This window comes from Buteo buteo, chromosome 3 (genome assembly GCF_964188355.1).
Source record: "Buteo buteo chromosome 3, bButBut1.hap1.1, whole genome shotgun sequence".
In the NCBI taxonomy this organism is placed as follows: Eukaryota; Metazoa; Chordata; class Aves; order Accipitriformes; family Accipitridae; genus Buteo; species Buteo buteo.
Window position 1 is genome coordinate 1,342,356 of NC_134173.1, and position 17,396 is coordinate 1,359,751.

The 17,396-nt window shown below is 39.3% G+C and overlaps 1 protein-coding gene across 5 annotated transcripts in view; it reads right to left on the minus strand.

Annotated features, from left to right (window-relative positions):
* Nucleotides 1-17,396, minus strand: part of COBL (cordon-bleu WH2 repeat protein) — a 160,089-nt gene that overhangs the window by 93,386 nt on the left and 49,307 nt on the right. For 3 of the 5 annotated variants that reach the window (XM_075022695.1, XM_075022694.1, XM_075022696.1), the window contains 5 exons: nt 15,462-15,672; nt 14,484-14,712; nt 12,366-12,410; nt 9,886-9,980; nt 6,395-6,478 (listed from right to left, as the gene is read on the minus strand). In XM_075022695.1, the coding sequence (XP_074878796.1) occupies nt 6,395-6,478; nt 9,886-9,980; nt 12,366-12,410; nt 14,484-14,712; nt 15,462-15,672 (664 nt within the window). Of the gene's footprint in view, nt 1-6,394; nt 6,479-9,885; nt 9,981-12,365; nt 12,411-13,950; nt 14,261-14,483; nt 14,713-15,461; nt 15,673-17,396 lie in introns of those variants that run through there. The other 2 variants (XM_075022697.1, XM_075022698.1) reach the window with 2 other exon arrangements.

The window sequence follows — 17,396 nt, forward strand, 5'->3', positions numbered from 1 at the left end:
AACTGAACTTGGCTCTCCCACGTTTTAGCTAACAGTGGTAGGTGGCAAGCTTTTAGAGTAAAAGCTTTAAATACCTAAAACTAGCAGCTGACTCCAGGTTTCAATCTTGAGCAGCGGCAGGTAGCAGACGCAGAGGATGGGCAGTGTTTAACATGCAACTGCTGCTGTGCAGATTTCAGTGCCTTCCAAACTCGGGAAATCTGAGTCTGGGATGCTTAGATCCAGTGCGCAATGGAAGCCCACGCTGCCAGGTATTTAAAACAGGCACTGCCAGGCACAGTTGTGTCCGTTTCCCTTTGTAGATATGGCCCTAACTCAAGCCCTTTTGATTCAACTTGCTCCATTTCTCTCTGTTCATCTCAGAACACCTCTCGAGAATATTTCCTTCAAAATGTCCTGCAAAGACCACTGCAGGAACTGAAGTTTCCGAGTTGTCTTTTTAAAAGCAACAACTTGAATGCGATGCGTTGTGATGATTTTACTCTGAACCATGCAGTTTTATGTAAAGATGCATGTTCTGTCAACCAATGACTACACGATAACCTTTTGTTTTTAATAAAACCTTTACAGTTGCAAAAAAATGTTTAGAAATGTGACCTCTACAGAACTAATGCTCAGAAGCCAAATGGAGAGAAGGGAAGTCCACCCTAAATGATGTTTTCAAATCTCATGATCATAAGCCACTTTTGTGTGGTGAGGGCAAGAGCTGACAAGTGATTTTTGAATGCATGAAGTTGGCAATCCTGTGGTAGTACAAGCCAAGCAGCACAGACAGAACAGGGGTCAGCCGACAGACATGTCTCTTCACCAGATACTGTTTTTAATAACTTGTAACTTTACCATGCTTTAACCATAGATGCTGAGACTTTCCATTCCAGGTGTCTGCCTCAGGCTATTTTTTTCTTTTTTCTTCTTTTCTTTTTTTTTGAGCCAGAGTAGTTCAGCTGGTTCTGAGATATTTTTTGTTGTTGTTGTTGTTTTAATACTAGCTCCAAGGACTTTTTCTGTGAATAGGTCTAGTAACACCATGCTTTGCGCTTTGGAGCAAGAACTTGGTCTGGTGGCAAGCAGCCACTGTTTCAAGCTCTTGCCTTCTGCTATCACATACTGCAAGAAAAAAATCTAAAGATATTACGTAAAAGCATCTATGATTCACATGAACAAAGACTATTAATATCCTGTAAGTGCACGCCACAAAAGGAGGTGGGTAGAGCTGCATCTCTTCAGCAGCCATAATCTGGCTGAAAGGCACCTCCATGGGCCACCTAATCTATCCCTCTGCTCCAAGGCAGAATCAAGTATGTGTAGCTCATTCTCTAGACATTTTTGGAGGTTGTACAGATTAGGTGATGATAAGGATTTCCACAGCCTCTTTAATAACCTGCTCCCTTGTAAAACCTCCACGCAGTCAAATTTTTTTCCCTCTAAGTCAAATTTTCATTGCTATATATAAAGCACATTACTTCTTGTCCTGCCCTCAGTAGACAAGGAGACAGAAAGTTGATCACTGTCATCTTTGCTACCTATTGGAATTCTCTGAATGCCAGTCACAAGCCCGTTGGCTCTGGCAAACCTATCTTCTTACCAAGGAAACTTAATGATAAAATGATTCCCCCCCCCCAGAGAGTATCACAGGGTATCAAAATAAAACTAACTCTACTGTGATGGTGAACCTTCTCCTGGATATCTGGTATTTAATAGATCTATTTTTCTTCTAGTCATGTGAACAGTTGCACAAATGAAAACATTTGTAACTATACTGTACCTTCCCTAGTGTCATCCTGTGCCATCTAACTGCTGGCTTACAGGCACCCTGTAACAGAAGACTGGGGGCAACAGATCAGACTGCTGTAGTAGTTAGGCAACTCTCAAATTTGGTGAGTTTTACGTTTTGCAAACCAAACCACACTAAGCAGTATTGTTTCAAGGCCAGATCACAACCTACGCCTTTGACAGTACATAGATAGCTGTATAAAATGCATCAGAACTATCCCAGGATTTGACCCTGCTAGTACAAATAAACACACGTAACCAACATCATCCTAAGCATTACCAGGAGACCAAGAAGCAAGAACATGAAAACAGGAATTTAAAGTGAATGTGACTGTCAGACACAAGGACATGTTAAAACCAGATGGCTGTTAACTTGTATTTAGATGCCACGGGCAGTATTCTCATTCCTACTGCCCAAAACAGTACATGGCCACGTGAGGTGAAATCCTTGACAGCAGACGGTATTAACTGATCACCTGGGACCTGACATGGCTGAAGAGAAGTCACATTTCCAGTCACTTTTGCATAAATATACTTGATCCTTCTTTCCAACCACTTCTGAACTGGGAAAGCATATCATGAATTACATAACTCCTGCTATCAGCGAGGGCATACAAGTTTGAGTGCATCAAGAGCAAACAAGGCCCTGAAAAGGTAAATAATCTATTTTTTAAAGGCCTTTATAGGGAAAATAGCTGTTCCCATCATTTAAGAAGTGACTGCTGAGGTTACTAATGCACCAGAAGTCCTGATGACTTTATTCAAACACTAGCACAGTATTTTCTTCAGGAACATGATACTGCAATTACATAGGTACTATGAAATAAAAAAACCCCATACATATATCCTAAACCTATCTAATAACTGTTTGGAATTTAAAATTACATTGTATTTTCCGATGGTTTTGTTCATGAACATATCTAATAATAGCCACGACAGATTCATGAAGCAGGGAACTACTGGACTGCCTGCTTCATTTAGGTTCACTGATTCTGAGTACCACCTCTATTCAGACATACAGTGAAGACCAGATATTTTAAAAATGGTCCTGGTGAAAATCCTCTAACATTGCTCTGCTGAAGCCCTGTTTGAACTAGGGAAACCTTGTGTGATAAGACATTGTGCTGAAGTTTCAAATCCTCTGGTAAGTGTCCCTGGCTGTACTTCTAAATATTTTTTTCCCAAGCTGATTTATTACATAAACAAAGTCCACATCAGAGCTACACGTTGTTCAGCACCTGGGACGTTGTTTTTTCGCTCTTGATTTATGAAAACACGAAGGCCCCAAAAATAAAAACAGCTAATTTTAGTACTGCGTTCCAAATATCGGGTTTCATCTTGATCAGCTGTTTACTTGAGGACAGTGACACCAAGCGGCAGAGAGGACTTAAACTCCCTTTTTTCCCCCGGCTGTTCTAAATTCCAGCTCTGACCGTCTGCCTTTGGCACACAAAAAGTGGAATCTATTAACTGGGCTGCAACTTCTAACTGCTTTATTTGTATGTTGCATTTATACACAACTGTATTTCAACAGCATTTGATTTGTGTAAAGTTAACCCAGATAGAAAGCTCATCTGCTTAGCACAAAACTGGAACGGATTAAGGGAAAAGATCTCTGTTCCATTTACAATACACCATTAGATTTCAGATCCTTTACTGGCGTGTTGTATAATGAACTGCTGCACTCTGAGGATTGTCATGGAGAATTCTTTTCTTGCATTTTTACACCCTCTAAGGTGTTAACAAATTCTTCTTTTTTCACCTTTATTTTTTGCTGATACTGTGAGCAAATGTCCTTTCACCTCAAGTATAAGTGTTGACTCTCCCATCTTGACTTTGAAAATCTGCTTCCCCATCAACAATCCCAAGTGTTTTTAGAGGCACTAATAATTCGAGTAATAATTAGATAAACATGGCACTGAGAATGGTTTGGTGGTTAAAAAGCGAATATAACTTGTCCTTGAATAAATACTAAGGATCTCTTGTTTCTTACACCTTTATTCCATTCCTTCATATTGCCCAGTTTTTAAAAAAAAAACCCACCCAATTAATACCCAGAATAGAATCATTACTTCTTCTACAATTCAGTGCACATCACCACCACATAATACTGAGGAAGGGATTTAAACTAAGCATACCGAAATTCATGCCATTACCCCAGTAGTACTTCATGAGTCACATATTTCCTTATAGGCAAGAAAATTTTCCTAATCCAGCCAGTGTATCCCCTGGCACTACGCTGAAGGCAATGGCAAACTATTTTCCTTTCAGAAATAAATCTAAAACTTTGGCTTTGATTCCCGCACAGCAAATGCCAAATACTTTCAGATGACCCAAAACAGTAACAGAAAGTAGACCTGAGGAAACTGCAAAAGAGGAAGCCTCTACTGGATGACATTTTGCCAAAAGTCCTATCTTAGTTCAATGAAACTTCTATATAATGAGTTCTAAATGTGTATTTTGCATATATGGCTATATAATATACCACTCATTTTGAATAAGGATGCTCAGTTCCAATGAAGTAAATAAGTGAGGATATCCATCAAGCAAGTGGAATAAAGCATAACTCAGAATGATTGAGGGTCTCAAAAGTCTAGCCCATAAGGAACTGCTAAGCTGAATTTTAAAAATTATAAAATGCTTTCATTGGCATTCCCACTTGAATTTTATCTTACATTAATACAAGTTATCTATGCCAAGTTTACAGTATTTTAGAATTTTTAACCTAAGACGTCACAGTTGTTGACCTTTTTCTTGAAGCCCATCTAGCCTGTTCAAAGAATGGACCTTTTGTGCTGCTGAGCAGATCTGTTAGACTAATTTTATACATCTTCTGCAAGCTTTAACAGAATAGCACCAAAATAAATGGAACTATGTCAATACGTTCATTTAAGCATGTATTTATGTCTTAGCAGGATCGGTGGTCATACAAATACAGGTGTCAAGCCAGAAATGAAAGATGTAAACACTGAACAATGGCTACATTGTTCTTGAAGATTAATTGCTCTTAAGAGGAAAGGGGGGGAAAAATTAAATCCCTGCCATGTTCATGTAACTGACTAAAAAGAAAACATTTTTTACCTCTTTAAGATCCCTTTGCTCCCTATCACCTGTGCCTTTAGAAGACAGTTACATGTCCAAGACAGTTTTGAAACTTTTTTTCATCAGTGTCCAAGGAAAAAAAAATAAAAATCTTCATTTATGATTTGCCCTTTAAGATTTCCTATAAAAATAAAGAGATGTCTCTCTTCTAAGGAAAGCACCACACACTAGTGTAGAAGACAGTTCAGAGTATCTGAACTACCTTCATATCCTCATTTGGAATCCTTCCTCTTCCTCCTCCTCCTCCTCCTCCTCTTCTAGTACTTGGGTATCAAGTTATTGAGATTAATTTATAACAGCAGTAAATACTAACCACAAATTGATTTTATTTTGGCAGAGCTTGTGATGTTTCTTCTATACTTTTACCTAGTATACTTCAAATACCCACATCACCCTCTAGTAGCACTATATATTAACCGAGCTTTCTCATTAAAACATTCGTCTTTATAGTGTCACCCAAATTTTTAGTGTTACAATCAGCTTTCCTGTTTCAGTACTCTTTCATTATGAAGTCTTCACATTTGCAGAGGTAGGTGTTTTTTAACCTCGCAGCCAATCATTTCTCCATCTATTTCTCCTTTTTGACTTCTTTTATATTAACCTTTTTATCTGGGATTTGTTCTCTCACTCCTCCATTTTTTCCCACTATTTTCCGTCACCTTTCTCTGTGGCTAGTCAGCTGTACATTTTGCAGATCAGCACTCCTTTTCCAAATACCTGTTTGTGAAAGGGGGATTCAGAGCTGAACCTTACATTTCAGGCTTCTATCATGTCATCAACAGCCTCTTCTCCAGGTTTTGAAAATATGGTAACAAAAAGCCAAGTAATGAAAAGCAACAAAAAGACACACCATTTATTTGATTACTAATCCACCAGAACAGCCTTACAAAAATATTTAGGATTCACACTTCCTAATTAGATACCTAAATCATCATAATTTAGTAGTCTGTCAGGCACTTAAAACCCTTTCTAAATATGGTTCACTGGATTTTAGTACCCCAAAACCTACTGATGTACTTAACAAAAAAACCTTTCAGCTATTTCCAGTGTTTAAAGCAAAAGTAATCTCTACCCCCGAGCGACTTATGAAACAAATGGAATGCTGCCATGCTGCAGAAGACGTGTAAAGGGATAAAAATGAGAGGTGTGGTTTTATAAGAAAAAAGCCCCCTCTAAATGTTGCTAAGGCAAACATACTCTTGCATCATGCAGTACTGTCACCGTCTTACAGTCACAACACCTATGTCCTTGGTTAAAACACTTTTTGCTCACAACTGCTTAGAATTTAACTTCAAAAGAAACTTTATTTATAGTGAAGTTAGCTAGTTTTACTTGAAGACAGTGGATTGCATTTTAACTTCTTCAAGATACGCGAACTGTGCACTCAAGTAACTAAGCCTGCTAAGAAGTAAGCTATTTCTACTTGGCTAAGCATCAGGAATAGCAGTGGTTTCTGGTTATTCAAACTGCGGGATCTAATAGGAAGGCAATAGCATCTACAAGCCGTGTTAGTACTTACATCCAAGCTTCCTTCGCTTGTAGATGCAGAACTAAAAACATCCTCCTCACCACAATCTCTGTTCATCCTCAAATGTTCTTCTGTCTGCAACACAAACAAGTATCCTACACAGCAGCAGCAAGGGAAACAAAACAGCAAAAACATGCCAGAGCAAAGCATCAAACCTCATTACAGAACCAAGACAAACTGTCTCAGTAGTGCTGGACCTGATTGCTGAGAAACTGAAGTAGTCTGCAAAATTTCTCTGATGTAGGCAAGGCCCTAAGAAATCTATCAGCAGCAAAATTTAAAACCAAGAATATAAAGAAACAGAACAATTCTTGGGCAAGGAGGAGAATAGGTAGTAAGCAACTCCTGTAGCACCAGGGACCAGATTGCGAGTCTCTGCTATAGCCCCCCCCACAGTGGAACAAGCAGAGAACTTCGTCCCTGCCCCTGTCAATGATGGGACTGTTTCTGTGCGCTAGCACATACCCTACTTAATTCCAGACCCCATAATTGTCTGCACAGGGCCTCTGCTCTACCAGATTGCTTAGCAGTGCCAATTTGATCTGGATTTAGCCTCAGGCACATGACTACATTTCACATAAAAAAGACGCGGAGTTCATGCCACCTTTAGGTTTTTTATGCCAGCTGCAGGAGAACAGAGGGTAACTGATCCAGCATAAAATTAGAATGGAGAGAACAAGATGATACCTGATCTGGCATTAAGCCTGGCAGTACAAAGTTAACCAAAGAAATACTTTCAACACATTTGTATCAACCATGAGGAACAGGAGGACTCTGCTTTCATGCTATGTCATGATGTTTTTAATATAGCAGAAAGTTTTTTTCAAAAAGTTAGATCTAGTGTATTGTCATACCACGATTATTGCTTTCAGTGAGCTAGCTGAGAAAGAAAGCATGTGCGTGGGCATGGAAATCTGAGCGTAGGCCTGTAGTGTGCACTGACACCTGATCCAGGACAGTTTGCAACACAGGCTAATGCTCTTCTTCCCTTGTAAAAGAAATTGCCCTCCCCTTGGAAAGGCCTGCAGCTCTGCAGCACTACTACTGTGCAAGACTTTGGACAAAAATAGTTCTAAAATACAGACTATGTGTGACCACATATATACATACACACATAGCATCACTGCAAATCATAATGCAAATAAACAAAAAAATAAAACAAATAAGCAGAACCAACTTAAGTCTTGCAGAGGAGTAAAAATGTAAGAATAACTGTAAAGAGCAGAGTTTAGGAAATCTGGGCCTTCGATTCCAGTGCCCTAAAATCACAGGGCATCCCATCACATAATCCCTTTATAAGCCTACCAAACCCTTTCTTAAAAGAACTTAATTAATTTGCCCTCATTCTGCTAACTAAGTCTGTTTAGCAGTTTCACTGCTGTTTTTCGGCTAGAGATCTTCCACAATAGCAAGCCAGATGTATTATGGCTAGTTAACACCTGCTTGCTCCTGTGTGCTGCGCTACTCTTCGGGTTTCAGTAATTCTTCCATCTATTTGGGTTCAAACTCCTAGAGGTTTGTATTGAAAAGGCAACAATGACTTCCTTGCTAGACTAAACAAAGTAACTGATTTAGTGTCTTTTCCAACAGAGTGTTTGTCCTTTGCAAGCAGGAGTCTAATAAAGAAATGACCAAGAAAAGTCGATTAACTTGTCAGAACTAGCAGTAAGAAAGACTTACACCTTTACCTCAGATTTAGAAGTAGTTTCTCATACTTGTTTGTACAGTTCCTACTTTTTCCCAGGTCAAATACTACTTACAACTTGTTAACTGATCCTCAACATCCTTAACATCTATTAAAATTTGTATTTTAAAACCCCTCCAAGTAACACCTCCTTTGTGATTAACAAGCACGAGGAAGAGAATAGGAAAAAAAAGAGAGGAGTTTGCAGTCCCGGGACACTCATCCCAAACTCAGCTGTGAGAAACCCACTGCAGTAACCACAGAATTGGGATGCTTCGTAGCAACTTTTTCTAAGGTTGCAAGCGTATATATTTTACAAGTTAAATCCGAGCTGCTTCAGGAGTTAGAACTCCAAGAGCACACACTTCATACTGAATTTCAGAAAAACTGAATCAGGGGACAAACTATAATGCAGAAACTGCATGCTGTAATATACTTGGTTCTTCCAGAGGAACTACAGCCCCGCAGCGTGCTCTAGAGGCTCAAGCTGAGCTCCCTTGTTTACTTGATTCTTCCAGGCAGATACAGCATTATTGCCCCAGTTACGCTTTTGTTCCCTTCTAAATGGGAAATATTTTCTTACAGAGGATAAACACTCTGAAAGTGACTTAATTCCTATCTCATAAAATATAGTTTCCATGTGTCCTTTGTAAGGTGTTAAGAATAGCTCAGCATCCATGACAGATCAGATTTTTCAACACAGTAGTTCCCAGTGTCCCTAAAGGAAGCTAGTCCACAGCAAAAGCACTCCAAATTCAATCATAATCAAAAGGGCAGAAAACTAATAAAGATTTTTGAAAGCTTTCACAGTTATAAAAACATAACTGAGAAGACTGGAAGGGTAAGTGAAACGCTGGTCCACTAACAAGTGTATGTTTCTTAGTACCAGTTAATCAGCCACACATTTTATGATTTCACTGCAAAAACCTTGGAGGACTTTTTAAACTAAACGAAAGAAAAATCCCTTTTTACTCTGACATCCTGGAGTATTAAATACTTTACAATCAAAATCAGTTGACACCAATATTTGTATTGAAGGATGCAAAAAGTATGAAGTTAAAAGCCCAGTGTTTTATGTTCTTGGGTTATAAAGGGGTTTTTGTATTTAATTTCTGTGACGAATGAAAAATTTTTCATAAAGGCAGGTCAACAGAAGAAAATTATTTTATGGGAAATTCCTTTTTCAAATTTTCCAACTCAAGATTAAAAACAAAGTTAAAAATGCCTAACATGCACCCCAGCAGATACTGATCCTTCAGTTTAGTACTGCAAGTTATTTCTTCTACAGCTGATTCACTGGTTTTACAGACTTGGAGATGGCAATAGCATGATTGCAGAGAGCTTCCTAAAGATATAAATGCTTTAAAACAGATTATCACCCATGCACAGAAGAGTTAATAAGACACTTCTACTTGATATCTTACTTGTACTACATTACATCAGTTCTTTCATGAATGCATTCTGTAATGTGAGCACTACCAGCTAGCGGACATAAGTTGCTTGAAACGACTGCCCTTTGGTAACACCCACGGACCCCACAGCATTGGGGGGGGGGGGGGGGCAGTAAATGGTCAATGTGCCTGACTGGCAATAAGCAGCTGGTATCTCCATCAGGCTGCACTGATTAAACATACTTTATGCACCTGCTAACAGAAGCAAGGAAAAAGGGAAGAGGGAACAGAGAAAAGAAGGAAAGAACAAACAAAAACCCCCAAACAAACGACACCATCCACAGACATAATACATCTGGGAAGAAAACAATTCTCTTTAGTAAGGTAGTACACTGCTGAACACTTACCTTGCTGCTTCTTCTATCAGCTTTAAACAATCCCAGAAGTCTTGCCTTTTCTTTTTCTATTGCATCATTGCTTACTGAAGCCTTTCGACTTGGTTCTGAAACAATCATAATGGAATATTTTTTACATTTCTGAAATAAAGATTCAGAAGATCGGTCTTTTAAAACATCTTGGATTAATGCTGTATTTTTATGAACTGGAGATGTTATGAACTGAATTATCTAAGTAACTGTCAGATCCTGCACTTACTTTTTCATCAAACTTTTATTTGTTCTGAGTTTGTTCCAAAATCTAATAGAGACAAATGGAGTAATTTAATAAACTACAGTTAAGTTTTCTATCACAATTTAGTAATCCTTATTAAAAGGCAAAAAAATGAGCAAGTCGCTTTGTCTTCAGAAATGCTTGTTAGATGTCTCACTTAAAACTCATGGAGTACTGTAATAGTAAAAAAAACCCCAACAGACTTTTAAAAAAAAAGATGATGGTGAATATCTTCAACAATTCACAGGCCTGACTTAACACAATGAACCTAACAGAAAGCTCCACGAAGAGGAAAGAGACCTTTCCCTTGCAAAAAGGGCTCTCCTTAGAACTTAAACCAGCTGGTTGTGCTCATCTTTTCTCAACTTGGTGCTTTTACTTCAGGTGGGAGAAGAGGCGAGTTTACATGTACCTCAGGCTCTAAGAGCTCAAACATGCATGTCCTCCTTGAACCAGCTAAAGAACTGTAAGAATTCTCAGCCAGTTTAGTCTCCCCTCAATTTCCCCCACACCAGACAAACCGGAGGAGCAAAATAAGGTCATGCATTACAGGGAACAACCACTGGTTTGACATGCAATATGCAGACTGTAAAGCTCTTCCACTTTTTTTAATGGACACTGCATAATGCTATAAAGGTTTCTCCCTGGCTCCAAGCACATCAGAGCATCCCACTAGCGCACAGGAAGTTTAATGTACAGAGAAAAATTGCTTTCTCTTGTAATATTTGCTTTACTTGTTTAATAACAATTAAGAAGCAAATGCAAAATGACTTGCTTGTTGACACAAAATAAACATTGACTTCACAAAAACACCCCTCATCCCAGAACTCCAGTAAACTGATTTGCATTTCACACAAAGTACATGATTTTCACACAAATCGCTTTAGCATGTCAACAATGTCAGGTGTTAGAAGGTGTTAAGCACATGCAGTAGTTCAGAACACAGTAGAAGAGTAAAGATGGGGAACCCAGAGGAAAACAGGGAGAACCTATCCTTAAGAAACACTGCAACTCTACTGCAAAAAAATACAGTCATAAATTAATACCTTCCTCAAATACTAAGTGCTGCCTATGCTTATTCTCCAAAAACTGCTGGTTTTCTGCTCAGGGCTGGGCTGCAACTAGATGTGGATCACGATTCCCTTACTCACACAGTCTTCAACTATGAATGATAACGATGAAAGGCTAGCATAAACTATGTCAGTAACAGCTGATTGTCAACGTTGCCATTAAACATTGTATAATACCAATACATTGGGATTTTAAACACAGTGTATCATCTCAAACCAACAAGGAATCTTTATAAATCTGTATCAATTTTTCTTAAATAAATACAGTAGATATTCTCTCTAGTATTATGTTCTGCATAAGAGGAAGCCACAGCAAGTAATGACAGAGGATTAGGGCATTAGTGAAGCCAAGAGACAATAGGCCAAGATTTGCTCGACGGCTGTCACCTATTGGAGGTGGACTCCTTTCCTTCCTGAAAATTTAAAGAGTTACCACAGTTTTATTTTTGTTATGTTGTGTTTACTAGTAATGCAAGGAAGTAAAGCTAATTAGAAATCAACCATACCTTTCTTGGGGAAAATCAGTTTAAGCAATGTATTATAACAGACTCAATGGGGGAAAAGGATATACTAAATACACACATTTTCTGTTTAACTAGAAGCAGAAGCACCAATGTAATCTAATCAAACCCCACCTACCACAGCAATTCAGAAGTCAGCATTTATTCAGAGTTATCCAATGTGTATACATGGGTTTGATATTAAAATGCTTCATTTCATGTAAATTGAAATCAGTGGAAGATCTCATACATCTCAAAATATTCTGTCTTTGCTAGTAACTAAATTTTGAAGCCAGGAGACCACTGAAATGTTAGTATTTCTGAAATTCAACTAATCATGCTTCAGGTAACCTGAAAAGGCTTGGAATCTGTATAGAAACATGTCATATCACAGAACAGTTAAATGACAGGATTTGTTAATTGCTGGCATTTTAATAGCAATTACTGAAAAAGCAGCATGCACAGTGTGTGTTCTGACCAAAAGCACAGACACGTAAACAACGCTTTGCAAAAGACAACACAGATCAAAAAAAGCTTGTTTCTCTACAGCATTTTATTTACGACATTCTTAAAGATCTATCTACCAAAGCCACATTAAACATAGTGTGAAGGGAAAGACAGTTTTCCCTCAGCAGCATTGTACAGTACCTCTATAGTTCAGAGAAGGTTCAGACTGAGTTTTTGATGGAGGAACTGGAAAAGGCAGGCAATGAAAGGACAAGAGAAGACATATTAAAGTTCTAATATTGCCTCGTAAACCACCATATTCATTAATTACTCCTAGTACTTGTTTTCCTAAGCATTACAGAAGAAAATGTTGACTGACAACAGACATGCAGAGCTGCTACTAGAAGCAGTTTACCTGTGTTTGTATTAATTCCTGATTCGCTTGTGAAGCTGCTTCAACTGCTAAATCGAATTAAGTAAGCAGGTGGCAGCAGAGCTTGTCTTTTAACAATCCTTCAGCACTCAGTACTGTTTCAGGGAAGGAGAGAATGATAAGCACAAAGTTTTTCTAGAACTTGCTCTTACAAGCACAGCCTATGCTTTCAGCACCTCCGATGCCTTACTTGTTAGTGGGAATGTGTTTTAAAAACCTATCTGTTCTGATAACTGAACAGACTGGACGGCTACTCAATGCACAATTCATAGAACAATTGCTACTGAACCAATGGGATTATTCCTCTTGGAGATTACAAATGAGAACACAGGAAGAAGGAATTTGCTGTAACAAAGGAAACTGTAAATTTTATGTGTATTTACCTGTTTTCTCATCAGACACCAATGTGCAGAGTAAGAGGAAGGCAGAAAAGGCTGAAATACACTGAGGATTGGGGGGGGGGGGTATCATAATGAAAGGTATACTGAAAAGTTAAAAAAAAGAATAAAATATAAAAAAAATTCTAATGCAGAGAGCAGCACACTATGAAGTGTTATGTAATTTGCTGCTATAAACCCAGCCCTGAAGTAAAGTCTTGGTTTTGACTGCACAGGCTACAGCCGGATTTGAGGACCAATATTACACCAGTATATACTCCATCACTTTCAATTTAAAGGAAAAAAGTTTAAGGAAAACTTAGGATAATTACTCTATCAGTTGTCCCTGAAGTATGCTGAATGTATCCTGTTGAATACTCTGCATGTTCAATATGTTGCTCCAAAATGGTTGGCTTAATTACAGTAAACATGTCTTAAAAAAACCCAAACAAACATGCAATTGAGTTATGACATGCTGTCAGCCACTTCTTTGAACATCCTACCAATTCAAAGGAAAAGGAGACATTTAGTTTACTTAAAAGTCTAAACTCATTGAAATTTGACTCACACAGAGGCAGAACTGTCACTTACCAAAGGAGTTTGAAAGAAGAGACAGAACGTCAACATAAATAAATAACTATATAAATAAAAAATAAGCCTGCTGCTCAGCACCTACAAGATTGACGTTATCTAAACAATAAATAAGGACATGTACTGTGCTGGAAGTGATACCGATTGAGAGAAACTGCAGGAGACAATTTTAATGAATATCACTTTCTGACCTCAAAGGAAGCAGCGCTTGTCAATGTGTATTTTTAAAGCAGGTATATTTTAAAGCACATCGCGTAATTATGCAATTTGAATACACAATCAGGCCGATAAAACTCAAGCCCAAGAAGCTGCCACTACAATATTGTCTACGAGAATGGAAAGTGAGGGTGAATAAACAACAGAGCAAAATTTTCAATACAAATACCTCTTAGCTCCTCTTCACTAAACTGTGAATAACGTCGCTCTTTGGAGGAACCGTCTCTGCACCTATCCGGTCTGTTTCTCATAAGCCCTGGTCTGCCGCCTTCGCCTCTCAGCTTTCGCAGCTGCCATCGTTACGGCATGTCTCGCCTGCCCTTCTCCCCAGCCCACTCCACAGGCAGGTGCGAGGCTCTGCCTGGACGAGGCCCCCCGTGTTACACTCACCTATACTGACAGCAGCTGCAGGAGGTAGCGAAGCTCCTCCTTTTGCTCTCCCTGGGCCAACCTGCAGCCTGCCAGGGGCCAGCCCAGCCTGGCGCAGGGCCCGAGAAATTAAAAAAAACAGCACGCTGCTGTCCTGGCTGCTGCTCTGGGCACAGCTCCCTGAACTAACCCGCACTGCTCTCTGGACCGCGATGTCACTCTGCTGTTTCAGCCAGACCCCAAAGGAACAAGAGCACAAATGCTTTGAAGTTGCCCGTAATATTGTTGGTGCATCATCGAACTCTGTAGCGACCACTTTCAGTCTCAGCTCACCTCTTTTTCTGTCCCAGGCATACAGCTCCTTTATTCCCAGCTCCTCCAAGGACTTGGTAAGCTCCAGCTCCTCCCCAGTGATGCCGTCTCGCAGAAGAACGATGTGCTCTTGACTGACTTCACACTTCTCACAAATAGCTGGGATGATGCTGTGGAGAGGCACCTCTGGACTAACTCGAACCACAGCCTTCTGCGTCTTCAGGTAGTTCACTACCAGCCTCACAGATTTCTGCAGAAACAAACACAAACTCTCAGCTCTCCCGCTGATGGCTAGGCTCTCTTACAACGAGAAAGGCATTGGGGACTTCCATATTGTCTTGACTCCTCCCAGGCAGATTTACCACACTGCAATAAATATTATTAAACCCCCCTCTCCAAACTCAGAACTCCCCTGTCAGCTAAGGAGACATTCACAAGAACAGGCGAATAAGGAAAAGGAATCGAGGCAGGCATAATTTGTGATTGTTTACAAGTACCACTCTGAAAGGCGTGACAGTGTAATTAGCTATACAAATTCAGAATAATAAAAATTTCGGCAAACATATTTGGCAAATTACTACTTCTGATTCTTCACAATACTGTGAAATACATTTATTAATGATCAGTCTTCTCCCGTATCTTCAGTAAAGATGGCAAACAAAATACCACCAAAACCCTATCTACCTCCATGCAATCCCACAACCCTCATTTCAGCCACTACTACAAATGTCAACCATCCCAGTCTTCAATCAAGGGTCTTTGTAAGAACAGGTTTCCATCTATTCAACAACAGGCAACATAACATTTTGTCTAAATGCTGGAGTCCAGACTAGCACCTGCCAGCCCGCATGCAAATCAGTGAAGCTAGCAAAGCAGGTTATAGTCAATCTCAAGCCTTTCCCATCTGGTTTGAAGACACAAAGACTGCAAGAACTGCTTGAAATCACAGGAATGAAAATGATGTTTCATGGCACCATTTTAGCCCTACAGAGTACTGACCTCAGGGACCCTTGGCAGGGGTCGCTTTGTCTTCTCTTCAGGAACCTTCTCTTTCAGAAGTACCGTCTGTACGTCCAGCGCTCCTATCAAAGTGTTTGGCTTGTAACTCAGAGGTTGTTGAGTTCCTGAAGACTTCAGTTCAAGACTATGTTGGGACGGATTTAAGCGATACTGGCTGCATAAATCAACCAATAGATCCATCACAGCTTTACTGCAGGGAAGAAGACATTCACTGTTAACATGAGAAAAAACACAGTTGCTAAAAAATTTACCTCAGTTTTAATACAGGAGAAAAAAAGACAATACAAGCTGTGGATGTGTCACTAGTTAACCATCTTTGAGAGGGAACAGTGCTAATGCTTTGAAATGCTAAACAGATCAGATAAAATGTTAGGAATTAAATATATTTGCACTTCAGTGTGCTTTTATGAGCTGGCAATTAACCATTCACTATGAGGCAGACAACAGTGCCAATAAGAGCACTAACAAACACAAGCTGAGAGGGGACAAAGTCCATCTTATCTGTTAAATCCATACATTAAATTCTCCAATTCAAATCCCATTCTTTAACATGAAGACAAGATCGAAATAAATGATACATTCATGGTACGGTGAACTCTACCTAGATTTGAACCATCACATAACGCAACTTTAAATGGAGCATTTAAATCTGGAACAAAAGGTAGACGGGATTATTTCTTTTTCAGCTTACAACTTTGAGTCGTCTCCCCACACCAAATCCACTTGACACCAGCAATATTTCCAACTACAAGAGATCCCTTCCGTATTTATTTTGGTGAGAATATTAAACCTGTATAAAAACATCTGATTTCAAGTATTTGCATTCTCAAGAACTCTTATTGCAGATGTGATTCTTGAACCACAAGGTTAAGAGAGTCAGTCACTGCCCCTCTCTTATTCCATGCCTCTGTACGGAGGTACTCCATTTTGCGTCAATAACTCAACACTCACTGGAGCTTGATACTGCCTGACACAGCAGATATGAACTATGTTCCTCAACACCCAGAAATTCTCTTCTACCAACGTACTGAAGGGTTCTTTCTTTTCAACCTTCCTCCCTAAAATTCCACCCAGGATCAGAGAAAAGAGGTTTATTAAAACTGGTTACGTTTCTGAAAAGTTTTGGTTCCATAAACCAGTATCTGTCATCAACAAAACAACATAAGTTGAAAAAAATTACCAGCCGTACCTGAAGCCTGTCATATACATGGGATATTTCTCTTCTACCAGGAAGTAAAAATAAATGCATAGACAGCATATTTGCCAAAGGAATTGGCATGCCTTCTAATGTGTAAACTGGTGAAACTGTATACGGATTCAAAATGCAAGCAAATTCAAAGAAAATAAAATCCTTCACAGGTTATCAGCTACCACCATTACAACCGCAGCTCAAGAATTGCCCTTCAACTGCGAGCTGTCAGCATCTGGGAAACTACTCTGTGGTGGGCTGCCCATCTTCTTTCTATGTATATGTTGTTGGCCAACAACTGCTCAAGAAGTTGGCAAGAACCCTGGAGAGCTACTGGCAAAGATGACGAGAATGGAACACGAGAACAATCCCTTATTAACAGGCAAAAGACTAAAATACACGTAGGTGACAGCTCTTCCCGCGCAAGCGATGAGAAAGGACCTTCTTTACAGTAACCTATTTCAAGTTTAACTGAGTTGCGCAGTGTGAGCTGAAAAAATGGCAAGCATGGAAAATTTGAAATAGGTGATCGCATTGAAAAGAGAAGAACACAGTGAGAAGATGATGACTGAAGATCAAACAGGGAAAACAGATGTCATTAATATGTATAGGAGGCTTCAGAAAAACAGTGTGCTGTGGTAACTGCTAACATAGGCAGCATCTAAACAGAAATACGTAGTATCTAAATCGAAACTGTATCAGGTCATTTCACAATGACTTATTCT